We start from the raw sequence: 20,321 nt of genomic DNA on the forward strand, positions 1-20,321 counted from the left end.
ACAGCAAGTTCCAGGACAGCCAGCGATACACAGAGGAATCTTGTCTCAAAAACCAAAGCAAACCAAACAAACAAAAAGAAATCTATAAAAAGAAGCTCCTGGCAGAAACAACACGCCCTTCTCCTAGCATCTGGGGAATCGGGGGAGAAGTTTGCTCTTATGGGAGTGAACTAACTAAGGTACTTTCCCTGTGCCCCAAGTACTCCCCACAAAGCTAATTGGTATCTTTGCTTTTCTCTCCACAGTAAGCAGTCAGCTGCTCTAAGAAGACACAGAGGCAGTGACTTCAGAAGACATTCACATGGGTCCTTTCTAGCCGGAAATTCCCTGAACTTCTCACTCTCCACATCACATGTAGCTTTTGCTTCAGAAATACTAAAAGGCGTCTGCTACTAGACAGCGGCAAAGTACCTGCCAGGCACCCCTGGGGTCAGTTCTTACCAGAATAATAAAGGAAAGAAGAAATATCACAAGCAGATCAGCAATTAAGAGTGAATAAGTGAGCTGGGCGGTGGTGGGCACACCTTTAATCCCAGCACTCGGGAGGCAAAGGCAGGCGGATCTCTGTGCGTTTGAGACCAGCCTGGTCTACAAGAGCTAGTTCCAGGACAGCCTCCAAAGCCACAGAGAAACCCTGTCTCAAAAAAACCAAAAATAAATAAATAAATAAATAAATAAATAAATAAATAAATAAATAAATAAAAGAGTGAAGAAGTGACCTTCCGTCTAGCCCCCTCTGCAAACAGGAACCCACTAGTATGTCTGGTATCTGCCTTGGCCACATAGCTTTCTTATCTGAAACAAGAAACAATGCAGGGTAATCTTTAGCTGGGTAGAAACTTCCTTTGGAGGAATCCAACACACATTAAAACACTTATTTAGGAGGAAAAGCTTATTCACCTAAGGTTTTAATCTATTTTTTTAATTAAAAATGCTATTACCAAAATATGTAAATTTATTTGTGGGAAGCAATTTCAAATTCAATTCCCATCAATTGCTTCTCTTCAGAAATGTGAATTTAACTTTCACAGTTTTGCAGCTCTCAGCCTCCCTGTCTGCTCCAGCCAGTCTTGGTCACCTGGCTGTAAATACCTTTGAGGAGATAAGATCCCTGTGGCTGGAAAGAATAAACAGGCTGTTCTCAAATGTTTGAGCTGTGGCTGTTGATTTTGAGCCCTCTGGCTCTATTTCTGTCTCCATAAAATAAGGCAAAACATCTCCCTCCTACTGTTAAGAGGATTGCCTGAAGTAACAGAGAACGCATTTGGGAATCTTACCTGGCTGATAGGAAATATAAGCTATTATTGTAAAAAGACATAATATTTAAATTCAAGTTGTTCCTTTTAGCAATTTTAACATCCTACTACATTGATCTGTTGCTGCAGAGAACTGCTTCTTCCTACGTGACAGTAAATTTTCAGTCTCATATTTGATGCTGTCCAGGGTAAAAATCCCATTCTCTTACGTACTGTTCAATTTGTCAAGACACAACTACAATGGTACCTTTGCCCCTTATTCCTTATTCCTCATCTATGTGCTTTTTAATTTCAATATATCTTTGATAGGTTCATCACTTTTTTAAATCAGATAACATAAATTTCAATTTTTTTCATTATTCCGTATGGATATATTATGCTTCCTTTACCTGATAATCCCCTTTCTTAATTTACACAGATTAAAAATTAAGTGTGCCGAGGTCTTTTATCTTTGCTTTGTAGAGGTCTAGGTAAGTCTGTGTCAGCCAGACTGCTCTGTCTGTCTGTCATCCAAGGATAAAAAGAGCTGCTCTGGATTTCTGCCAGCCTTCCCTTGATTTTTTTGTTTTTGTTTTTTTTGAGACAGGGTTTCTCTGTGTAGCTTTGGAGCCTATCCTGGCGCTCACTCTGGAGACCAGGCTGGCCTCGAACTCACAGAGATCCACCTGCCTCTGCCTCCCGAGTGCTGGGATTAAAGGCGTGTGCCACCAATACCTGGCCCCTTGATTTTTTTTAATTATTGTTTTTATCTTTTTTTTTTTTCAAGACAGGGTTTCTATGTATAACAGTCCTAGCTGTTCTGAAATTCACTCCATAGACCAGGCTGGCCTCGAATTCACTGAGATCTGCCTGCCTCTGCCTCTCAAGTTCTGGGATTAAAGGTGAGTGCTACCACCGCCTGGCTTAATTCATTTTTTAAAGATTTATTTATTTCTTATTTTGTACGTATGAATTCTTTGCCTGCATGTGTATACATGTACCTGGTGCCCTCATAGATTGGATGAGGGCATTCAGTTCCCTGGAGCTGCAGGTATAGACGATTGTGAGCCACCATGTGAGTGCTGCAAACTAAACCTGGGTCCTCTGCAAGAGAAGTTCATGCTTTTAACCACTGATCCATCGCCCCAGCCCTTCCCCTTAATTCTTAACCCAGACATGTCAGTTCAACTATGGAAAATCTCAAAGCTTGACTTCTCTATAATATCAATAGAGCCCCCTTTCCAAGATATAGAGTAAAGCTAGATTTTTCTATTCAATAAATGTTAAGCCAATTTACATGCCCAGTATTTTCAATAGAGATATTTTTCCAGTGGTGGATAATCCCAGTGCTGCATGAAACGGCATGGTATCATAGAAGCCAGGTGGAATTCTGTTATGGTAGTCCTGGCAGCTAAATGCTGTAAACCATGTCACCTGTATATTACTTGAATATTCTTTTCTATTTTTTCCTTCCACTATGCGGTGTTACTTACCAAATCCACATGTTACACATGTGTTCTATGAATGAATTCCATAGTCAGCAAGACTTGAATATTCTTTACTCTTGGTTTTACATAGGTACACCCCCCTTTTAAGATAATTGTTTAGTCACTCACCCCACTGCTCAATAATCCACATTATTTCCTTACTGCTTTTCTTACTTAATTTCGATATGCACTGTTACTCAGGACACAGGGGGGCTGTTTAACATTGGAATGTGAAAATCTGAACAATACCATGTGTTTTCCTAGACTCTAGTCTAGTAAGCAGAGGCATCACCAAAGTGGGAATATTCCAACTGTGTTGTGTCACAAGTAGGGATTGGTGAGATGGTGTTTCAAGATTAGCCTTTTTCTATGTTTCCTGTAGGGTAGGCAGGCCTTGAGCTCACTGTGTAGCTAAGGTATGATCTTGAACTCCTGTAGCCCTGGCTATCCTGGAACCCCTTGTGTTTCAGGTGTAAAGCCCTAAATTCTGACTCCCAACACAGCAAACAAATGATAACAGAAAACATGAACTTCAAACGTGTAGATACGAAACTCACAAATACAACACAGAGCAACTGAACTTCAGTCCTCTGTTCTACTAACAATTCTAGAAATTAACAAGCAACTTAAGTGTCTGGACACTCATCAAACATCAACTAACAAAGTACATTTGCCTACAGAATTGAAATATTGCTGGCTGAATGGTTTGTTGTAGTGGCTTCTGGTTTCTAAATTTGAGAATAAAGTTTCTAAAAGTTACAAGTTGGGAGTAATACGGTGGTAGACAGCACAGAGACAAGGAAGGTGTCAGATGAGATAGAGCTTGAGAGATGGGTGTTGCTTTCATTCTAGGACCATCAGAAGCAGCTGCAGCTGGGTATGGAGCTCAGTGATAGAGCATCTCGAATTCTTAAGTCTGTAAATTCAACCTCTAGCATTGAAGAACAAGAAACCAAAAGTTACAAAGAAATCATTGAAAAGGTAGGTTTGGTGGCACATGCCTACAATCTGAGCACTCCAGGAGGTTGAGGCAAGAAACTTTAAGGTTCAAGGACTGCCTGGAGTACCAAGGAAAACCTGTCTCAAAAGAGTTTACAAGGGGTTGAGAGCATAACTCCATGGCAGAGCTTCCCTAACAAGCTTGAGGCCCCGAGTTCAATCCCCAGTAGTGCAGTAATTACATGGTAAGTGAGGTCATAGGCTAGAGCATCAAGTAATCACTGGTTGCCTGACTGTCTGGAGGAAAGGAAGCTGCAGCCACAATAGTGGGAGGAAAATGAGAATTTCCTAAAGAGCAAGGGATTAATAGTATTGACTACTTGACTACTGCCGGGTTCAAATAATGTGAAAATTGAAATCCCAGGATTTAGCAATATGAAAGGTATCACTGAGACCTATAGGCACAAAAACATAGACAACAGATTGGACTGGATTTAGGCAGGTATGGCACAAATCAACAGATCACAGAACATATTCTGGTCTGTGTGTGTGTGTGTGTGTGTGAGAGAGAGAGGTGAGAGAGAGAGAGAGAGAGAGAGAGAGAGAGAGAGAGAGAGACAGAGACAGAGAGAGACTAGGACAGTAGCTAGAGGGAGGTGTAGGTTTGAAAGTCTGTTTAAGGGAAATACATTCACGATTTTTCAAGTCTTCAAGTCAATTTTGTTAGGTCTTGCCTGAGGGATAGATAGTTAAAATGTTGAAAAGAGGAAATAAACTACAGCAGGGGCCAACAAACTCTGGCCTCTCTTTTGTAAATGAAGTTTTATTGGAGAACATGCACATAAATTCCGTTCAGAAGGGCCCATGGCTTTCTTTGTTCCACAGCAGTAGAGTTGCTGCCAAGAGAGATGATGTGCTTAGAAAAATTTAAGAGTAATTAACCGACTTTTGAAGAAATAAGTTTGCCAATCCTTAGTCTCTAGGCTAGGATTCCATAAATGTCCAAAGAAATTTAGAGATAATTAGAACAAAACAAACAAAAACCAGCTTATTACAACAGAAAAATCATCTATGTGGTTGCCAACCTTCCTAATTCTGTGACCCTTTAATACAGTTCCTCATGTTATGGTGACCCCGACCATAAAATTATTTCTCTGATACTTCATAATGTGATTATGCTGTTATGAACTATAATGTAAATACTTGGGTTTTCCAAAGGTCTTTAATGACCCTTGTGAAAGGGTTGGTACCCACAGATTGAGAACCACTGATCTAGATGAGGGTAAATTTGTACTTTGTTGCTCAAAGGTAAACCCATTTTAGTAATTAGACTGTGTAGTAGACCCACACATACCCTCCTGATGGGACGAAGCTTAGAAATGAAGTTCCTTGTGGGTTAGGGAAAACACGAGTCTGACAGTTTCATCGTATCTAAAATAAAGAGATCAGGAAGATATTTATAGGCATTACAGCCTGTGTGTGGAGGTTTTAAGGAGTGTCCTGAAGGGTATAAAATGGCTAGAATGGAAGGGCTTTTGTTTTTTGGATATTAGAAATAAATGTACTTCCTGCCTCCAAAGTTAAGTAGCTCTTTCTTGGTGGCTAAAGCATTTTCCAGTGGGCTACCAAAGACAAGAATAGATACAAACTGTCTGGATTGAAGGTATTTCAAAGCCCTGGATGTTTTAGGTTCATTAATAGGTGTATGGTGTGTGCATGTGTGTAGGGTAGAGGTTGGCTTCAGTTCTCTGCTATAGATCTCTGCCATATTTGAGACAAGACCTCTTGCTCTGGAAGCTACACTGGCTGGCTAACAAGCTCTCAGGATCTGCCTGTCTCCCCACTCCTAGGGCTACACATGTGTGCTACAATGCTTTCCTCTGGGTGCTGGCCCTTGTACCAGAACAGCACTTCCCTCACAGCCATCTCCCTAGTTCCTCAGTTTAAGAAATTTAATTTTGGTGGGGCTAGAGGGGTGGCTCAGCAGTTAAGAGCACTGGGCCCTTCCAGAGGACTCAGATCTGATGTCTGGTACCCACATGGTGACTTATAACCATCTGTAAAGTCCAGTTCCAGGGAATCTGAGGCCCTTTTGTGGCCTCCATGGGCACCAAGGACACACATGGTGTACTGACACACATGCAGGCAAAACTTCTAGACAAATAAGGTAATTTTAAAATTTAAAAATATAGAAAAGAAATTTTATTTGGGGAACCATCAAGATGGTGTAGTGGATAAAAGTGCTTGCCACCAAACCTGACCGTTTGATTGTCCCCAGGACTGACAAGGTAGAGGGAAAGAACTGACTCCCACACTTTGTTCTCTGACCTCCACACATTAAAAAAAAAAAAATGGAGAAAAAAGGGAGGGAGGAAGGAAGGAAGGAGGGAAGGAAGGAAAGAAGGAAGGAAAAGAAACACATTACCGTAGGGTCTAGAGAGGTGGTGCAGTGGTTAAGAGCATTTGCTACTCCTCCAGAGGACCCAGCACCCACATGTTGAGTAACAACCATCTCTAACTCTAGGATGAAGAGGTGAGATGGTGAGATGCCTGATCTCCACAGGCAACAGCACTCACCTGCACATTACTCCCACACAGATACACAATTATAACATAGTTAAATATTCACATTCTTCTCTGACACTTCATTACTCAGATAAAATGTCCAGGGAAATCACAAGATCCTTCTCTTTGTGAAATAACTCTTCTAAGTTCCGATGCCCATGGTCAGTAAATAAATGGATGCCTCCCTCCATGTATTCACAACAGGATCCATTCAAAATGCATTGGGAGATAAACATACCATACTGCTCCCCTTCCCAATTAGACTTTCTCTCCCAAGGGTTCTTAAAAATGTGCCTGCAGTTCAAATTCTAGTTCTGAACAAACAAGACTATAATCTTTCTCTAGTTTTCCGATCATGTTATGTATTCATATATGATCATATATTCAATGCTACCATCCTTCATCACTTGTTTTTATTATTGCATTTTATTTGTGTATTTAGTTGCGTATGGGCAATAACCATCTGTCACAGTACACATATGAACGTTAGAGGACAACTTTTGGGAGTCCGTTCTCCCTTTTCATTCTGTGGGGTCCAGAAATTGAACTCAGGTTGTCAGGCTTGGGTGCCAAGTGCTTTGGTCGCCTGAGCCATCAGATAACCCCATCATTATTCAACTTAAATATAACTTCTTCCACTGAACACATGTTGAAAACCACAAAAGTCTTGAGGCTTTATTGGATTAATTACACAAGTACTTTGTGAAGTCTTGATCCTATTTTCTAGTCTCTTGTGATCTTGGGTTTCCCACACAGGAAGATGAAGAGCTACCAGCAGCATTTCAGGAATGAATTTAAGGGAGACAGACTGTCAGAGAGTCTGAACTCATGTCTCCATATGGAATACAAAGAGAAAATATAGGTTTAACAGCTCCTCGGAAGGTAAGGTCACAGAAACTATAAATGAGGGATCGATCAGTCACATTGTAGAAGGATACCTGGCCACAGCTGCAGTCAAGGAAGACTCCAACTTTGTGCATTTGTGTTCTCAGACAGACCTTTCTTAAAGGGGGAAAGACCCAGAATGTATAATCGGTCCCCATCATGAACCCCATGAGCAAGAACTTATCTCCAGAAGCCTGAGCTATCTCTGTACAGTCGCATATGCCCAACTGCCACTGTGTTGCCTGTCCTACGTCCACTTCCCAATAATGCCTCCCTGAGCTGAAGCTCTCTGCACCCAACACGGAAGCTCTGAAGTCAAATCTCCCTGGGGCATCAGGCATACTCTGTGGTGTATCTCCAAATCTCATGCTTCTCAGGTCCTCAGATAAGACAAGGGAAGGATGAGCTGTGTCTGGGTCCAAAGTTATATTTCCTGCAAGAAGAGAACTTCAGTTAATCTTAGGGTAAAGCAGACTATGCCAGAGCAATGGTTTCTAACATGTAGCAGCTTCCAAACAAGGGACACGTGGCAGAGGCAATTTAGGAGAACCCTGAAACCAGAGACATGGACAACATGGGGGGGGGATTATGCTGATTTAATAATGAAAAGGGCTGTTGTCTGCTGAGTAAGAGAAAAATAAAAATAACAAATAAATGGTGATAGAATAAGGACAGATTTAGAAGTGTATCTTCAATGCAAAGTCTGTAAAATTGTGCTAAAAGCCAGTAACATCTAGATATCTCTAAGTGACATCCCCTAGAGACCTTTTGTAAATATGATGCTTCCAGAGGCACCAGTGTTTGCTAACAGTACAGGATGGAGAGCTTTTCCATTATAGGTATTGTAAATAACTACTGAGTGTGATACATATTCCTAAGACTTCTGATGGCGGTCCCTCAGCATTACGTGGACCAAAGGAAAACAAACTAGCAGAGGCAAGAACACCTAGAGGACTCCAGAACACCCATTTCAGAACAAGAAGTGCATGGTAACACCTTATTATCAAAGGAAAGTGATACATACCCTCTTGTAACTCATACCACTTTCCTCACCAAATACTGAAATACTTCAAGGCAGCCTGAATGACTTTCTTCTTCCTACTTGCATTTCCTGCCACACAAGATACCTCCTAGCCTCAGTTTTAAATACCTGCTGAATGGTCATGACCTACTCCTTAAATAAAAGCCAACATTGGTAAGAAATGTTGTGCTAATCTTCTATAAGATTAGCTGGGCGGTAGTGGTGCACACCTTTAATCCCAGCACTCCAGGAGGCAGAGACAGGCAGATCTCTTTAAGTTCAAGGCCAGCCTGATCTACAGAGTGAGTTCTAGGACAGTCAGGGCTACACAGAGAAACCCTGTCATATAAAACCAAAAACAAAGAAAAAGAATATAGGAATTTGAAATGGAACTTCAACCTGATCACTCTACAAGGTGGATTTCTAAGCAGTATCCATAATTTATATCCCTTTTGTTAGACTACTTCAGTCTAATAAATGGCACGTATATGGTGTGACAATGGTCCCCATAGACTTACATGTTTGAACATGTGGTTCTCAGTTGGTGGAACTTTTGGAGAAGGATTAGGAGGTATGACTTTGCGGGAGGAGGGCATGTCACTGGGGGGTGGATTTGAAGTGTCCAAAGAATTGTGCTATTTACTTTGTGTTTGTGGTTATCTGAGGGCAGCTCTCAGGTGCTGCTCTAGGCTCCTTCCTCCTGCCACCTTGCCCTGCCATTGTGAATTTTAAGCCCCTGAAACTGCAAGCTCCAAATAAACTCTTTCTGCTATAAGTTGCCCTGGTCATGGTGTTTCAGTACAACAGTGGAGAGGTTAACTGGCACAAGGTTCTCCCAATTCCATTTCTTTCTTTCTTTCTTTTTTTTTTTTTTTTTTTTTTTGGCTTTCGAGACAGGGTTTCTCTGTGGCTTTGGAGCCTATCCTGGCACTCACTCTGTAGACCAGGTTGTTCTGGAACTCACAGAGATCTGCCTGCCTCTGCCTCCCGAGTGCTGGGATTAGAGGTGGAGCCACCAACGCCCGGCGCCAATTCCATTTCTTAACTTCAGCAAGGAAATTAACTTCAGCCCTGGACTGGCAGTCCACTTCACATTATTAGAGCAGCCACACTGCTCAAGTTAAATTGCAAGTTTTCACAGGTTCTTAAGACTTCTAGAAGATTAGCACAAATAATGTAGATTCTCTCTGGAAAAAAATAGCCTTCATTCCCGGCCTCAGGTATTACTAGAGATACAATCTTAAGAACAAAGAAACTCCCACTGTTAAAAACCAGTAAATATATGTTCACAAAATACAAAACTAGTGCAGAGGGTACCTAGATAAAACGAGCCCCCTTTTAATTAACTAGACATTATTTAAAATAAACTACAATTTAATGGGAGAGAGCTAGATAAAGGAATTACTAGACATGGAGTGTAAAATAACTTTAAAGTAATCTGTAAACACCACACACCCATATAATAGGGAGCAGGAGCTGTCACTCATTGGTAAAGTAGGTGTTTAGCACACATGCTGGTGTTCATCTCCCAGCACCATTCAAATGCCTACAGCATATAGAAAACTTAAAAAAAAATGTGCATAAGAATTTTGTTGGTGGTGGGAATGACCATGTGATTTGCAAACATAACTTGGGTATAACAATATTCATGAATATGCCCACTTACTTTGGAGCTTTAGTAGTCCCTTCTTCATTTTTATTAACAGGCATGAACTCAGGTCTGTGATATGAGCTGGCTTTAGGCTCTGAAACAATAGAAACTCACCCCTTAAAAAAAAAAAAAAAAAAAAAGGAACAATGTCAGTCTGGCCTCTCTCAAAGGATGGACCCTCATTAACTTCTTTTCTTTTCTCTTTGGCTTTTTGAGATAGAGTTTCTCTGTGGTTTTGGAGCCTTCCTGGAACTCACTCTGTAGACCAGGTTGGCCTGGAACTCAGAGATCCTCTTGCCTGTCTCCTGAGTGCTGGGATTAAAGGCATGCACCACCACCGCCCAGATGACTTCATTAAGTTTTATCCATAGATATAACCTCATTTCTGCCCAGCATTCTCATCCCTCATATGTCCAAGACATCAGACCTGTTTTCATCCAATGGTTTCCAGAAACTCACCTTTCTAAACAGAGGTTTGCATTCTATGGGGGGAAATGAGACAAGATTAGTACTGGATACTTGAGCCAAAGTATTTATAAGTCATGCCCAACACACTTAAGAGTATAACACTATGTATATGACTTCAACACAGCAGCAGGCTCTCATTTTCACTACACACACACACACACACACACTCTATTCCTGAGAGAAGCATCACCTGTCCCTCACCCTGGTGACTTATTCAGAGCACTCATCTTTTAAACGGTACCAATGTATTTGCTTTCTGTTGCTGGGGGAATAAGAGTTGGGAAGAGCAGATGGAGGGTCACTAGGCCAAGAGGGCAGTTGGAGCCAAGCCAGGAGCTGAACTTAATTGGGTCACACCTGCTCATGTTGTCTGGAAATAGGTTAGGCTCTAGAATTGAACTATTTCCTCAGGGGTTACCTACAGAGGCTTTTACAGTGGGTTGTTTTATTATTTATTTTAAAATGTTTTTAATGTTTTAAATATTATGAGTTGGGGTTAGGTCTACAGCTAAGTGGTGTTTGCCTAGTAGCTCAATTCCCACTACTACCACTAATGAACACAAAGCTTTTCAGATAAGTGCCTGAAGGACAGAGGAATATGAATAGAATTTAATAGAATTGTTTTTAGTAGCTAGTTTCTTGAAAAGACAATGCATGCTGCTACATAACATTGTTAATACTTACTTACTCCATTCAGGCTGTACTAAACACCCTCACTGGAATAGCTTGTTACAATAGGAATTTTTATCATACACTCTGGAGGTTGATCATTCACAGATGCGGTCCTAGTGAGGTAGATTTCCCTCACATGGTGAAGCCAAACAGGAGGCTCTCTTAGGCCGTTTTAGAAGGTCTGTTGAGGAGAGCGCCACCTGACATGAACAATCACCTCCTGAAGATTGCATCTCTATTACCTTTACCCCTGAAGGTGAGGATTTCAAGGTATGAAATATATGAGAACAGACAAAAGTAGATGTTACACAATCCCCCTACCCACCCATTTCCAGGTTATGGGTCATTACTTTGTAGAGGATATTTGTCTTTTTGACAGTGTTTGTGAATGTAAACAATCGTGGACAGATTTACATACCAATTATTTTCTAAACCCTGAACAAGAAGCCATTGTGCATCACTTCTTGCCCATTCAATGAGATATTTTAAAGACTATGTCAGTGCCTGGAGATACATTTTATTCTTTTCATAGAGTATTTTATTGGATGGGTGAGAGGCACACCATAACTCAAACTTATTATTTCACTTAGAGACAAGGTTTTTTTTTTTGTTTTTTGTTTTTTTTTGAAACAGGGTTTCTCTGTGTAGCTTTGGAGCCTGTCCTGGAACTCTGTAGCCCAGGTTGGCCTTGAACTCAAGGAGATCCATCTGTCTGCTTCTGCCTCCTGAGTCCTGGGATTAAAGGTGTATATCAGCACTGCTCAGCTGAGACCCTGGCTAGCCTACAACACACAGTAATCTCCCTGCCTCATCCTCCCAAGCATTAGCATTACAGGCATGAGTTATTGTGTCTGGTTTTCAAACTTACTCTGAGATGCTTCAGACAGAACATGTCTAGCTCCTCAAATATTTGTCTTATGGTAAAATTGATCTAAGTTCACTATTCTAACATTATAAAACATACCTAAAGAGAGAGAGCATCTATCACACACACACACACACACACACACACACAGAGAGAGAGAGAGAGAGAGAGAGAGAGAGAGAGAGAGAGAGAGAGAGAGAGAGAGGCTCAGGGTCATTTGAAAGAGGGGAAAATGACTACAAGAAAATATTGTCTTCTGGACACAGGAGGCCAGTTGCACATATGAACTCACAGCAGTTGTGACAGCATCCACAAAACCTTGCAAGTCCCAGCATGATGAGGTGAGCTGGACACATAATCTCACCCCTAGTCATGAAGTTATTAGAAACTACTAGCTGCTAGGAGAGGCGGAGACAGTTTTCTTTATAGTGTAGCCCCTGGTAAAGCAACCACTCTTCAATGGAACAACACATCCAAGCATATTTGAGCAGCATAAACATTGGGTGGGAAGGGTGGATCGGAAAAAGTTTGGGGTGGTAAGTATGATGAAAACACATTATATTGAATTCTCAAAGGACCAAATATTTTTTCAATTTGAGACAAAGTCTCACTATGTAGTTTTTGCTGGCCTGGCACTGGCTATGTAGACCAGATTAGCCTGAACTCAAGAGACCCACTAGCTTCAAAGGATTTTTTTTTTTTAATAAAAAGAAATACAGTATATTATCGTTATCTTTTGTCACATTCTTATACAGTAAAACACCAGAGCTTATTCCTGGCATCTATCAATCATCTATTCAATACCCAGTCAACCTCTCTTGCTATCTCCCTCTCCAGCTTTCCCCCAGTCTTTGTTAATCATACTTTGTCAATTTCTTTGACAGCCATTTAAGTTCTACATATGAATGGGAATCTTATGGTACTTTCCTTTCTATGCTTGGCTTACACTTAAGATAAGGATCCACACATGATGCATTTATTTGCATCACATTTATCCATTCCTAGTACTGTGAAGTTTTTTTGGCACAAAATTTCATTCCCTTCACATGCATATGCCCGAAGTGGGACTGAGAAAGCTCAATGCTACTCTCCATATGGCTACGCTGCTTATAGTCCCATCAACGGTATTCCTTGTGCAGTGGCTGCCTAGCCTTCACATTGGGTTGAAGCTCACCGGAATTCTGGAAGTGAACCCTAATGAGTTCTGCCCCCCCCCCTTCAGTTCTCAAATGCTGTCAAGGAAGGGTTTTCTCCAGGGTTACCTGGAGCAGTGCTACTGCAGATTCCCCACACTTCCTCTCCAGTTCCGAGATGGTCTCCTGGAGGCTGCAGAGGAACTTAGAAGCACAGACTTCATTCGTCTTCAGTTTGTTCATGTTCTCTCTCCCCACGTGGCTAAGTCTCTGTAGATACATGTCTTCATTACCATTCAGTCATTTGTACCTTTTCTTATTTACTCTTTCTACCTTGTCCTGTAAACCTGCTTTCCTCCTCTGAGGAATGAACACAGTCAGGTAAGATTTGCTTCTCTGTGAAACAGGTGTCTTTCAATAGAATCTTGAGTAGGGTGAGGTAACAGCACACCCTGTGATCCAGGTACTTGGGAGGCAGAGACAAGAGGCAGAAGATCTTGAGTTCAGGCCCGCCTGGTCTACAGATTAAGATTTCATTTCTAAATAAACAAATAAGTAGAATTGTATCCATTGTTTAATGTGCTAAAATTAAAGTAGGCATTTGTTCGTATAATCTGCACCCCAAAACATACCACATTCTTTCTGGTGTGACATTTTTTTCAGAAGTTCAATGTCTCACCACTACTTAAAATTGTAAGTTAGGGCATGGTATCCCTTTAATTCCAGCACCCAGGGCAGAGGCAGGTGTCTTTCTGTCAATTTAAGGCAGGCCTGTCTACAAAGGAAGTTCCAGGCCAGCTAGGGCTACAGAATGAGACACTGTCCCCAAACCAGTTTTTGTTTTGTTTTGTTTTGAAAGACAGGATCTCTTTGTATAACCCTGGCTGTGTAGAACAGGCTGGCCTCAAACTCACAAAAGATCTATCTGCCTGCCTCTGCCTCCCAAGTGCTAGGATTAAAAAAATGCCTGGCTTCTCAAAATTAAATTTTTAAATTTATACTTTAATTAGTAATTAGGAGGTGCTTATATAATTAGACTATTGATCACTTGTTTTCTTTTTTATCCTCATAAAGGTATTAGATTTCACTTAATCTCATTAGCACATGGTTATATTAATTAGTTAAAAAATCATTAGATTTTATTTCTCATCTGGCAACTTGTTTCTTTCTTGGAGAATTCTTCCCTGATACTTAGAGTATTGCTTTCCCTGCCTCATATCAAGTAGCATTCCCTTGTACAGCTAGCTGCCTCCTAGGTCATGCTGCAAGGCTCACGTAGAGGGCTATAGGTTACATTTAATCTCCTGTTGTCATTAAAGATCACAATGGTAATAACAGTGCCTGCTATTTACAGATGGCTTAAAATGTACTAGGCACTGTCTAAGGGCTCTCTGTGGATTATCTCAGCCAAAACCTGCAGCAGCATTATGAATTAGAGGCCATTGCTATTTCCATTTCACAGCCAAAGAAATTAGGTTAGATATGGAGCTGTTCAGGCCCAAGTTTACCTAAAGGCTACTTAGTATCTACTAGAACTCAAATTTGAGTCCCAGAGACCTGTCTTCTGCGGTTAACGCTCAGTGCTGTCTTAATGCAGCAGGAATAATAAAAACCCAGAAAAAGATATGGAGGTTCAAGCTGAAGATCAGAACAGCTAAGCCACTAGCTCTTAACTCTTCCTCAGGCTGAAAGGGTGATCCTCTCCTCAACGTGGCTGAATGCTGACTACTCTCTCTAGCAATCCTCAGACTGAAAGCCTCATGAGACCCTGAAGTATTATATAACTCTCTAGTGCTGGGATTAAAGGCGTGGGATCCCAGGTGCTGAAATCCCCTTTGTGTGAGCGCTGTTTCTCTTTTTAGACTGATTCACTCTGGTGTAGCCTGGGGTGGCCTTTAACTCACAGAAATCCATCTGCTTCTGTCTCCTGAGTCCTGGGATTAAAGGTGTGTACCACCACTGCCTGGCCTCTATAGCTATGGCTAGCTATGCATTCTGATCTCCAGGCTAGCTTTATTAGATCACCAACAATATATCACCACAATCTTAGCCATGTATCTTTCCATGGATGCAAGTATATTAGCAGTGTAATATGAGATAATGAATATATACAATTTTACCTTCCTTGCTTCTCTATTTATAGTTGTTTGGATGGAGACATATAAAAGAATTGTAGGTGAGAACACACATACACTCTGCACACATGTGGCTGTCACTGAATAATTTATTTGGGAACGGATATACTGCTTATCGATAACTTCCAGAATATTCTCTCACCTGTAGCTTTTTCTGCGACTTGAGCTTGAGCTCAGTACTAAGCTTCCTCAGCTGGTTCTCATGAGCTTCTTTCAAATCCTTTTCAAATGTGCAGGCTGGCTGTCTAAGAGAGGGCAGCTCCATCTGTTCAGTCAGTAACAGGAACCTCATCTTATACTCAGCCTGGACAATCTCTTTAAACCTCTGCTCTTCTTCCTTTCTCAAACATAGGTGTTACAGATTTCAGGTTAAACAAAAGAAAATGACAACAATTGTGAACCTTCTTCTTTAACCACATCACAACCACAAAGGGGATTCCTTGACGATTCACCCAGGGTATCATCAAAACCGTAAACTCAACTGTGTGGGTGGAGGAATGTTCACCGACTTTAGGAAGCCCAGGAAGCAAGGCTAGGTGTGATCTATAGTCTTAGGGCAGTTGAGGCTGAGGCAGGGGAAAGCAGTGTTTGAGACCAGTATGAACTCCTTGAAAAGTTTGTCTCAAAAAAAAAAAAAAAACAAAAAAGCTAAGGAAACTATGACCCCTGCCTAAAGAGATCAGGAGTGTTCTCCTACATGAGCAACATTCTAACAAACACATTAAGGTTTTTTGTTCTGTTTTGGAGATAAAGTCTGGCCTCAAGCTTGCTTGTAGCTGAGAGTGACCTTGGTCTTTCTGACCCTTCTGCCTCCATCTCCCTAGCACTAGGATTACAGACATCACCACCATGCATGGTTTTGCTGGGGTCCAAACTCAGGGCTTTATGAGCGGTAGGCAAACACTTTACCAATTGAGCCACATCACCCTTGCCCAATATGCGCTCTCTCTCTCTCGCTCTCTCTCTCTCCCTCTCTCTCTCTCTCTGTCTCCCCGTGTGTGTGTGTGTGTGTGTGTGTGTGTGTGTGTGTGTGTGTGTGATTTTTTGTTGTTGTTGGTTGGTTTTTGGAGTGCTTTCCTTTGGGACAGACCTCGCTAAGTCAGCTTAGGTTAGCCTGGAAGTCACCATGTAAATTCAGGCTTTACCCTCTCAACTTTAGCTCTATGTCACTGTTTGTTTTTTTTTTTTTTAAACATTTATTTATTATGTATACATCATTCCTCCTGCATGTATCCCTGCAGGCCAGAAGAGGGCACCAGATCTCATTATAGATGGTTGTGAGCCACCATGTGGGTGCTGGGAATTGAACTCAAGACCTTAACCTCTGAGTCATCTCTCCAGCCCTAGTTTTTTCTTTGTTTGCTTGTTTGTTTAATTTATGTTTAAGAAACAGAGCAAGCAAAAAATTAAACTCAAAAGAAAACAGGAGGATTTATTTCTAACACACAAAAAAGATTATTTGCACTTTCTTTTCTGTGAACTTGTTTCTTTGGTCATTTTTAAAATTAAATTTCTTTCTTCTTTCCCTCTCTTTTTTTCTTCACTTTGAAGAGCTTTTTATCAAGAAATTAGTCTTCTGGATAGAGAGATGAGTCAGTGGTAAAGAGCACTTGCTATCTTGTAGAGGACCAGAGTTTAGTTCTCAACACCCATACCAGTTGGCTCACAACTGCCTACAGCTATGGCTTTGGCTCTGACTCTAGGGGACTGATTCAATGCCTACTTCTGATCTCCTTTGACACAAAACTTAGATGATCAAACATATTTGTAAATAAACCCTAAAATAAATCTTTAAATACGATAAAGATAAAAATAAATCTTTAAGGGGGCTAACTTATGTAATGCATTTTATGCCATTAAACCGAACATTGATAGTGCTGCTAAGTGCTGCAAACAGTTGACTGACAGGCATTTGCTGTGGAACAGGAACTGGAAAGTACGACAGTCTAATGTGCAGAAGGGGTCACAGAGCTACCTACATGCAGAGTCATGTATTAAATACACAAATGAAACATCAAAATTCAGTGACTTTGATTTTATATGTTCAATATTGTCACTTTAGTAGGATATGGTAAAGAATTGCTTAATTAAGAATTAAAATTTCTTGGGCTGGAGAGATGGCTCAGAGGTTAAGAGCACTGACTGCTCTTCTAGAGGTCCTGAGTTCAATTCCCAGCAACCACATGGTGGCTCATAACTATCCGTTATGAGATCTGGTGCCCTCTTCCGGTGTGCAGATATACATGGAAGCAGAATGTTGTATACAGAGTAAATAAATAAATAAATAAATCTGAAAAAAATTAGCTTCCTTCCCTTTATGGATTCCAAATACTTTCTCCTGCTCCACTATCTTTTTCAGCTTGTTGATACTGTATTACCTAATTTCTATTATTGATAGGCTCCCTCTCCCCAGAAGCAGGATAAACCTCACCTGAATCATCAACATTCTCTCTTGCTCATCAGCCAGTAAGCTTTCAGCTGCTTCCAGCTTCTCCTCCAACATAACCAGTGTTTCCTGGAGTAACTTCTACCGAGAAACAGACCACGGAATTGCAGGTTAAGTTCGTTGTATGAGTACAGGAAACCATACACACACACACACACACACACACACACACACACACACACACACACACACACACACACACGCCCCCAAGTTTCTCTGTGTAATCCCTAGTGTCTTGGAACTCACAGAGATCTGACTGCTTCTGCCCCATGGTGCTGGGATTAAAGGCAAGTTCCACCACCAATCTGCTGACCCGAGGATTCTTTTTTTTTCCGTTTTTTGAGACAGGGTTTCTCTGTATCTTTGGAGCCTGTACTGGTACTAGCTCTATAGACTAGGCTGGCCTCGATCTCAGAGATCTGCCTGCCTCTGCCTTCCGAGTGCTGGATACCAACAGACTAGCTATTGTGGTATTTCTTAATCAACTCCCAAGGATTGTTTCTGGAGAACAAGTACTTATCTGTCCAATCAATCAATCAATCAATCAATCAATCAATCAATCATTAATCGGGAGTTAGCCAGACTGGTTTCGGTTTCCCTTACCCTATAATATTCCGCAGCCTCCTGTAGCCCATACACCTCATGCTGCATGTGCTCCGGAGACTGGACACATTTGCGGCAAACTGTGATTTCCTCATCGTCACAGAAGAAATGCAATGGCTGCAGGTGTATTCCACATAGGGCCTCCTCTGCGGTGCTGCGCAGTACCTGGGGCTTGGGCATTTGGGACATTCTGGTCAGTGCTGCTTATGAATACTGGTCTGCTTGTTTCTGGTGGTGACAGTTTTCCCTGCAGATGAATAGGAGGAGACAAGGAGATGCTCTTTGTGATCTGAAGCAGGCCCACTTGGCAACCTCAGTGGAGCAGAGTCTGGCCAGCTTTTCAGTAGGCAGGTTCTGAGAAAGGAGATCCACCTATCTCTGCCTCCTGAGTGCTGGGATTAAAGGCGTGCGCCACCAACGCCCCGCCGGTAACACATATTCTTAACATATGTTCTTAAAGAATATCTTCTTGTTGGTCAAGAGAGATGACTCAGAGGTTACAAACATGTACTACACTTGTAGAGGACTGGAGTTCACAAAAGAGAGCAACTCCACCTTCAGAGGATCCAACAGTTTTGGCCTCCTTGGGTACTTACAGTTATGTTCAGGTACCTGCACCCCCCACCCTCCACAATTAGGAGTAAAATAAACCTTGCCAGGTGAAACAGTGAGCATTTTGGAGCCCAGCACTCTGGATGCAGAGGCAGGCTGCTATCTAGTAGAGTTTGAGGGCAGCCTGGTCTACATAGCAGGTTCCAGGCTAGCTAGTGCTACACACTGAAATCCTGTCCCAAACAACTAAGAAACACATACATAAATTTCTTAAATACTGTGCTTAGTTGTCTATTTATTTATTTATTTATTTATTTATTTTTTAGACAGTGTCTTGCCCTGAAGCTCTGCATCCTGAGTGTGTTGGGATTAAAGACATGCACCATCATGGCTAGCTACATAGATCTTAAAGTAGAGGTTGTCTAAAGGATTTTTCAGGCATGGTGGCTCATTCTGTAATCTCCCTCACTCTGGAGGCTGAGGCAAGAGTGCTGTGAGAGTTAGTTCAGGGACAAACTGTGTCCATATAGTGTCTTTAAAAACAAAAACAAAAAACAACACTTTCTTTGATGGCTAATAAATAAAATGGGCTGTGACTCATTATTAAGTAGTAGCAACCAGTTCCAATAGTCTTTATGAATGTATAGTCCTAGCTTCAAAAGGGCTTATTTTACTTAAGAATACACCAGGGATGGGAATGCAGACCAGTCGCAGAGTGCTTGCTTAGCATGTGTGAGGCCCTGGGTTCAATTTGATCACCCTAAACGGAAAAAAAAAAAAAAAAAAAATCGCCCATTGGGCATCATGACACGTACACATGCCCACCCAAAATCTGAATTGTTACAGGACATTGGATCACACCCCCGGATTGCATTAGGCAAAACCTGTTTCTAGCTGTGGTGTTTCTCAGTCCTAACACACACGTTTAAGAGCTTTCTGCTTGAGTATCATAAACAGAGTTAAATAATGTCAACCACAGGTCCAGAGACTAAGTAAGCAACCAGTTGACAGGAAGTAAACATTGGGTTATTAAGAAAAAGCCGGTTGGGGGTGGTCCCAGCACTAGGGAGGAAGAGGCAGGCGAATCTCTGTGAGCTTGAGGCCAGCCAGCCTAGTCTAACAGAGTTCCAAGACAGATTGCAAAGCTACACAGAGAAATCCTGTCTGCATGGGGGGGGAGGGATTAAGAAATAACATAGAGAATAAGAGAGAGTCAGGAAGACAGATAGAGAGCACTCAGGAAGTAGAAGGGAGGTACATTCTGTTTGAGGAGGCTTCTGGGATGTCTGCTGAGGAGGAAGGTCATCTGGGTACTTTCCAAGCTGCCCTGTCTGTCTGTCTGTCTGTCTGTCTGTTTGTCTTGCTCTCTCTGGTTTTTCAAGACAGGGTTTCTCTGCGGTTTTTCAGGCTGTCCGGGAACTAGCTCTTGTAGACCAGGTCGGTCTCGAACTCACAGAGATCTGCCTGTCTCTGTCTTCCTAGTGCTGGGATTACAGGCATGTGCCACTAACACCCGGCTTCCATGCTTCTCTAAGCTAGCAAGCTTTCCACTCAGCACCCGGATCCCAATTGGTAAAATTGAACAACTGAGATTTTGATAAAAACTCAAGACATGACCTAGGAGGATTCCCTTGAATTTGAAGCCAGACTGGGCTATAGAGTGA

At 41.6% G+C, this 20,321-nt stretch overlaps 1 protein-coding gene across 1 annotated transcript; it reads right to left on the reverse strand.

The window, feature by feature from the left end:
- Window positions 1-7,020: 7,020 nt before the first annotated feature.
- Triml2 (tripartite motif family like 2) lies at window positions 7,021-18,294 on the reverse strand. Its single transcript, XM_027391010.1, has 7 exons — window positions 18,106-18,294; window positions 17,488-17,583; window positions 15,199-15,393; window positions 13,051-13,191; window positions 10,243-10,265; window positions 9,799-9,899; window positions 7,021-7,544 (listed from the first exon to the last, which is right to left on the reverse strand). The coding sequence occupies exons 1-7, from the start codon at window positions 18,292-18,294 to the stop codon at window positions 7,021-7,023; spliced, it is 1,269 nt and encodes a 422-aa protein (XP_027246811.1).
- Window positions 18,295-20,321: the final 2,027 nt, after the last annotated feature.

The sequence above is a fragment of the Cricetulus griseus genome, assembly GCF_003668045.3.
Source record: "Cricetulus griseus strain 17A/GY chromosome 1 unlocalized genomic scaffold, alternate assembly CriGri-PICRH-1.0 chr1_1, whole genome shotgun sequence".
Lineage (NCBI taxonomy): Eukaryota > Metazoa > Chordata > Mammalia > Rodentia > Cricetidae > Cricetulus > Cricetulus griseus.

Coding starts and splice junctions, on each gene's coding strand:
- Triml2 (XM_027391010.1), bottom strand. CDS start 18,294: ATGTCCCAAATGCCCAAGCCCCAGGTACTGCGCAGCACCGCAGAGGAG. Junction 10,266..13,050: donor CTGCAGTAGCACTGCTCCAG/GTAACCCTGGAG, acceptor TTCCCCCCATAG/AATGCAAACCTCTGTTTAGA. Junction 7,545..9,798: donor GGGACTACTAAAGCTCCAAA/GTAAGTGGGCAT, acceptor CTCTTCTTGCAG/GAAATATAACTTTGGACCCA.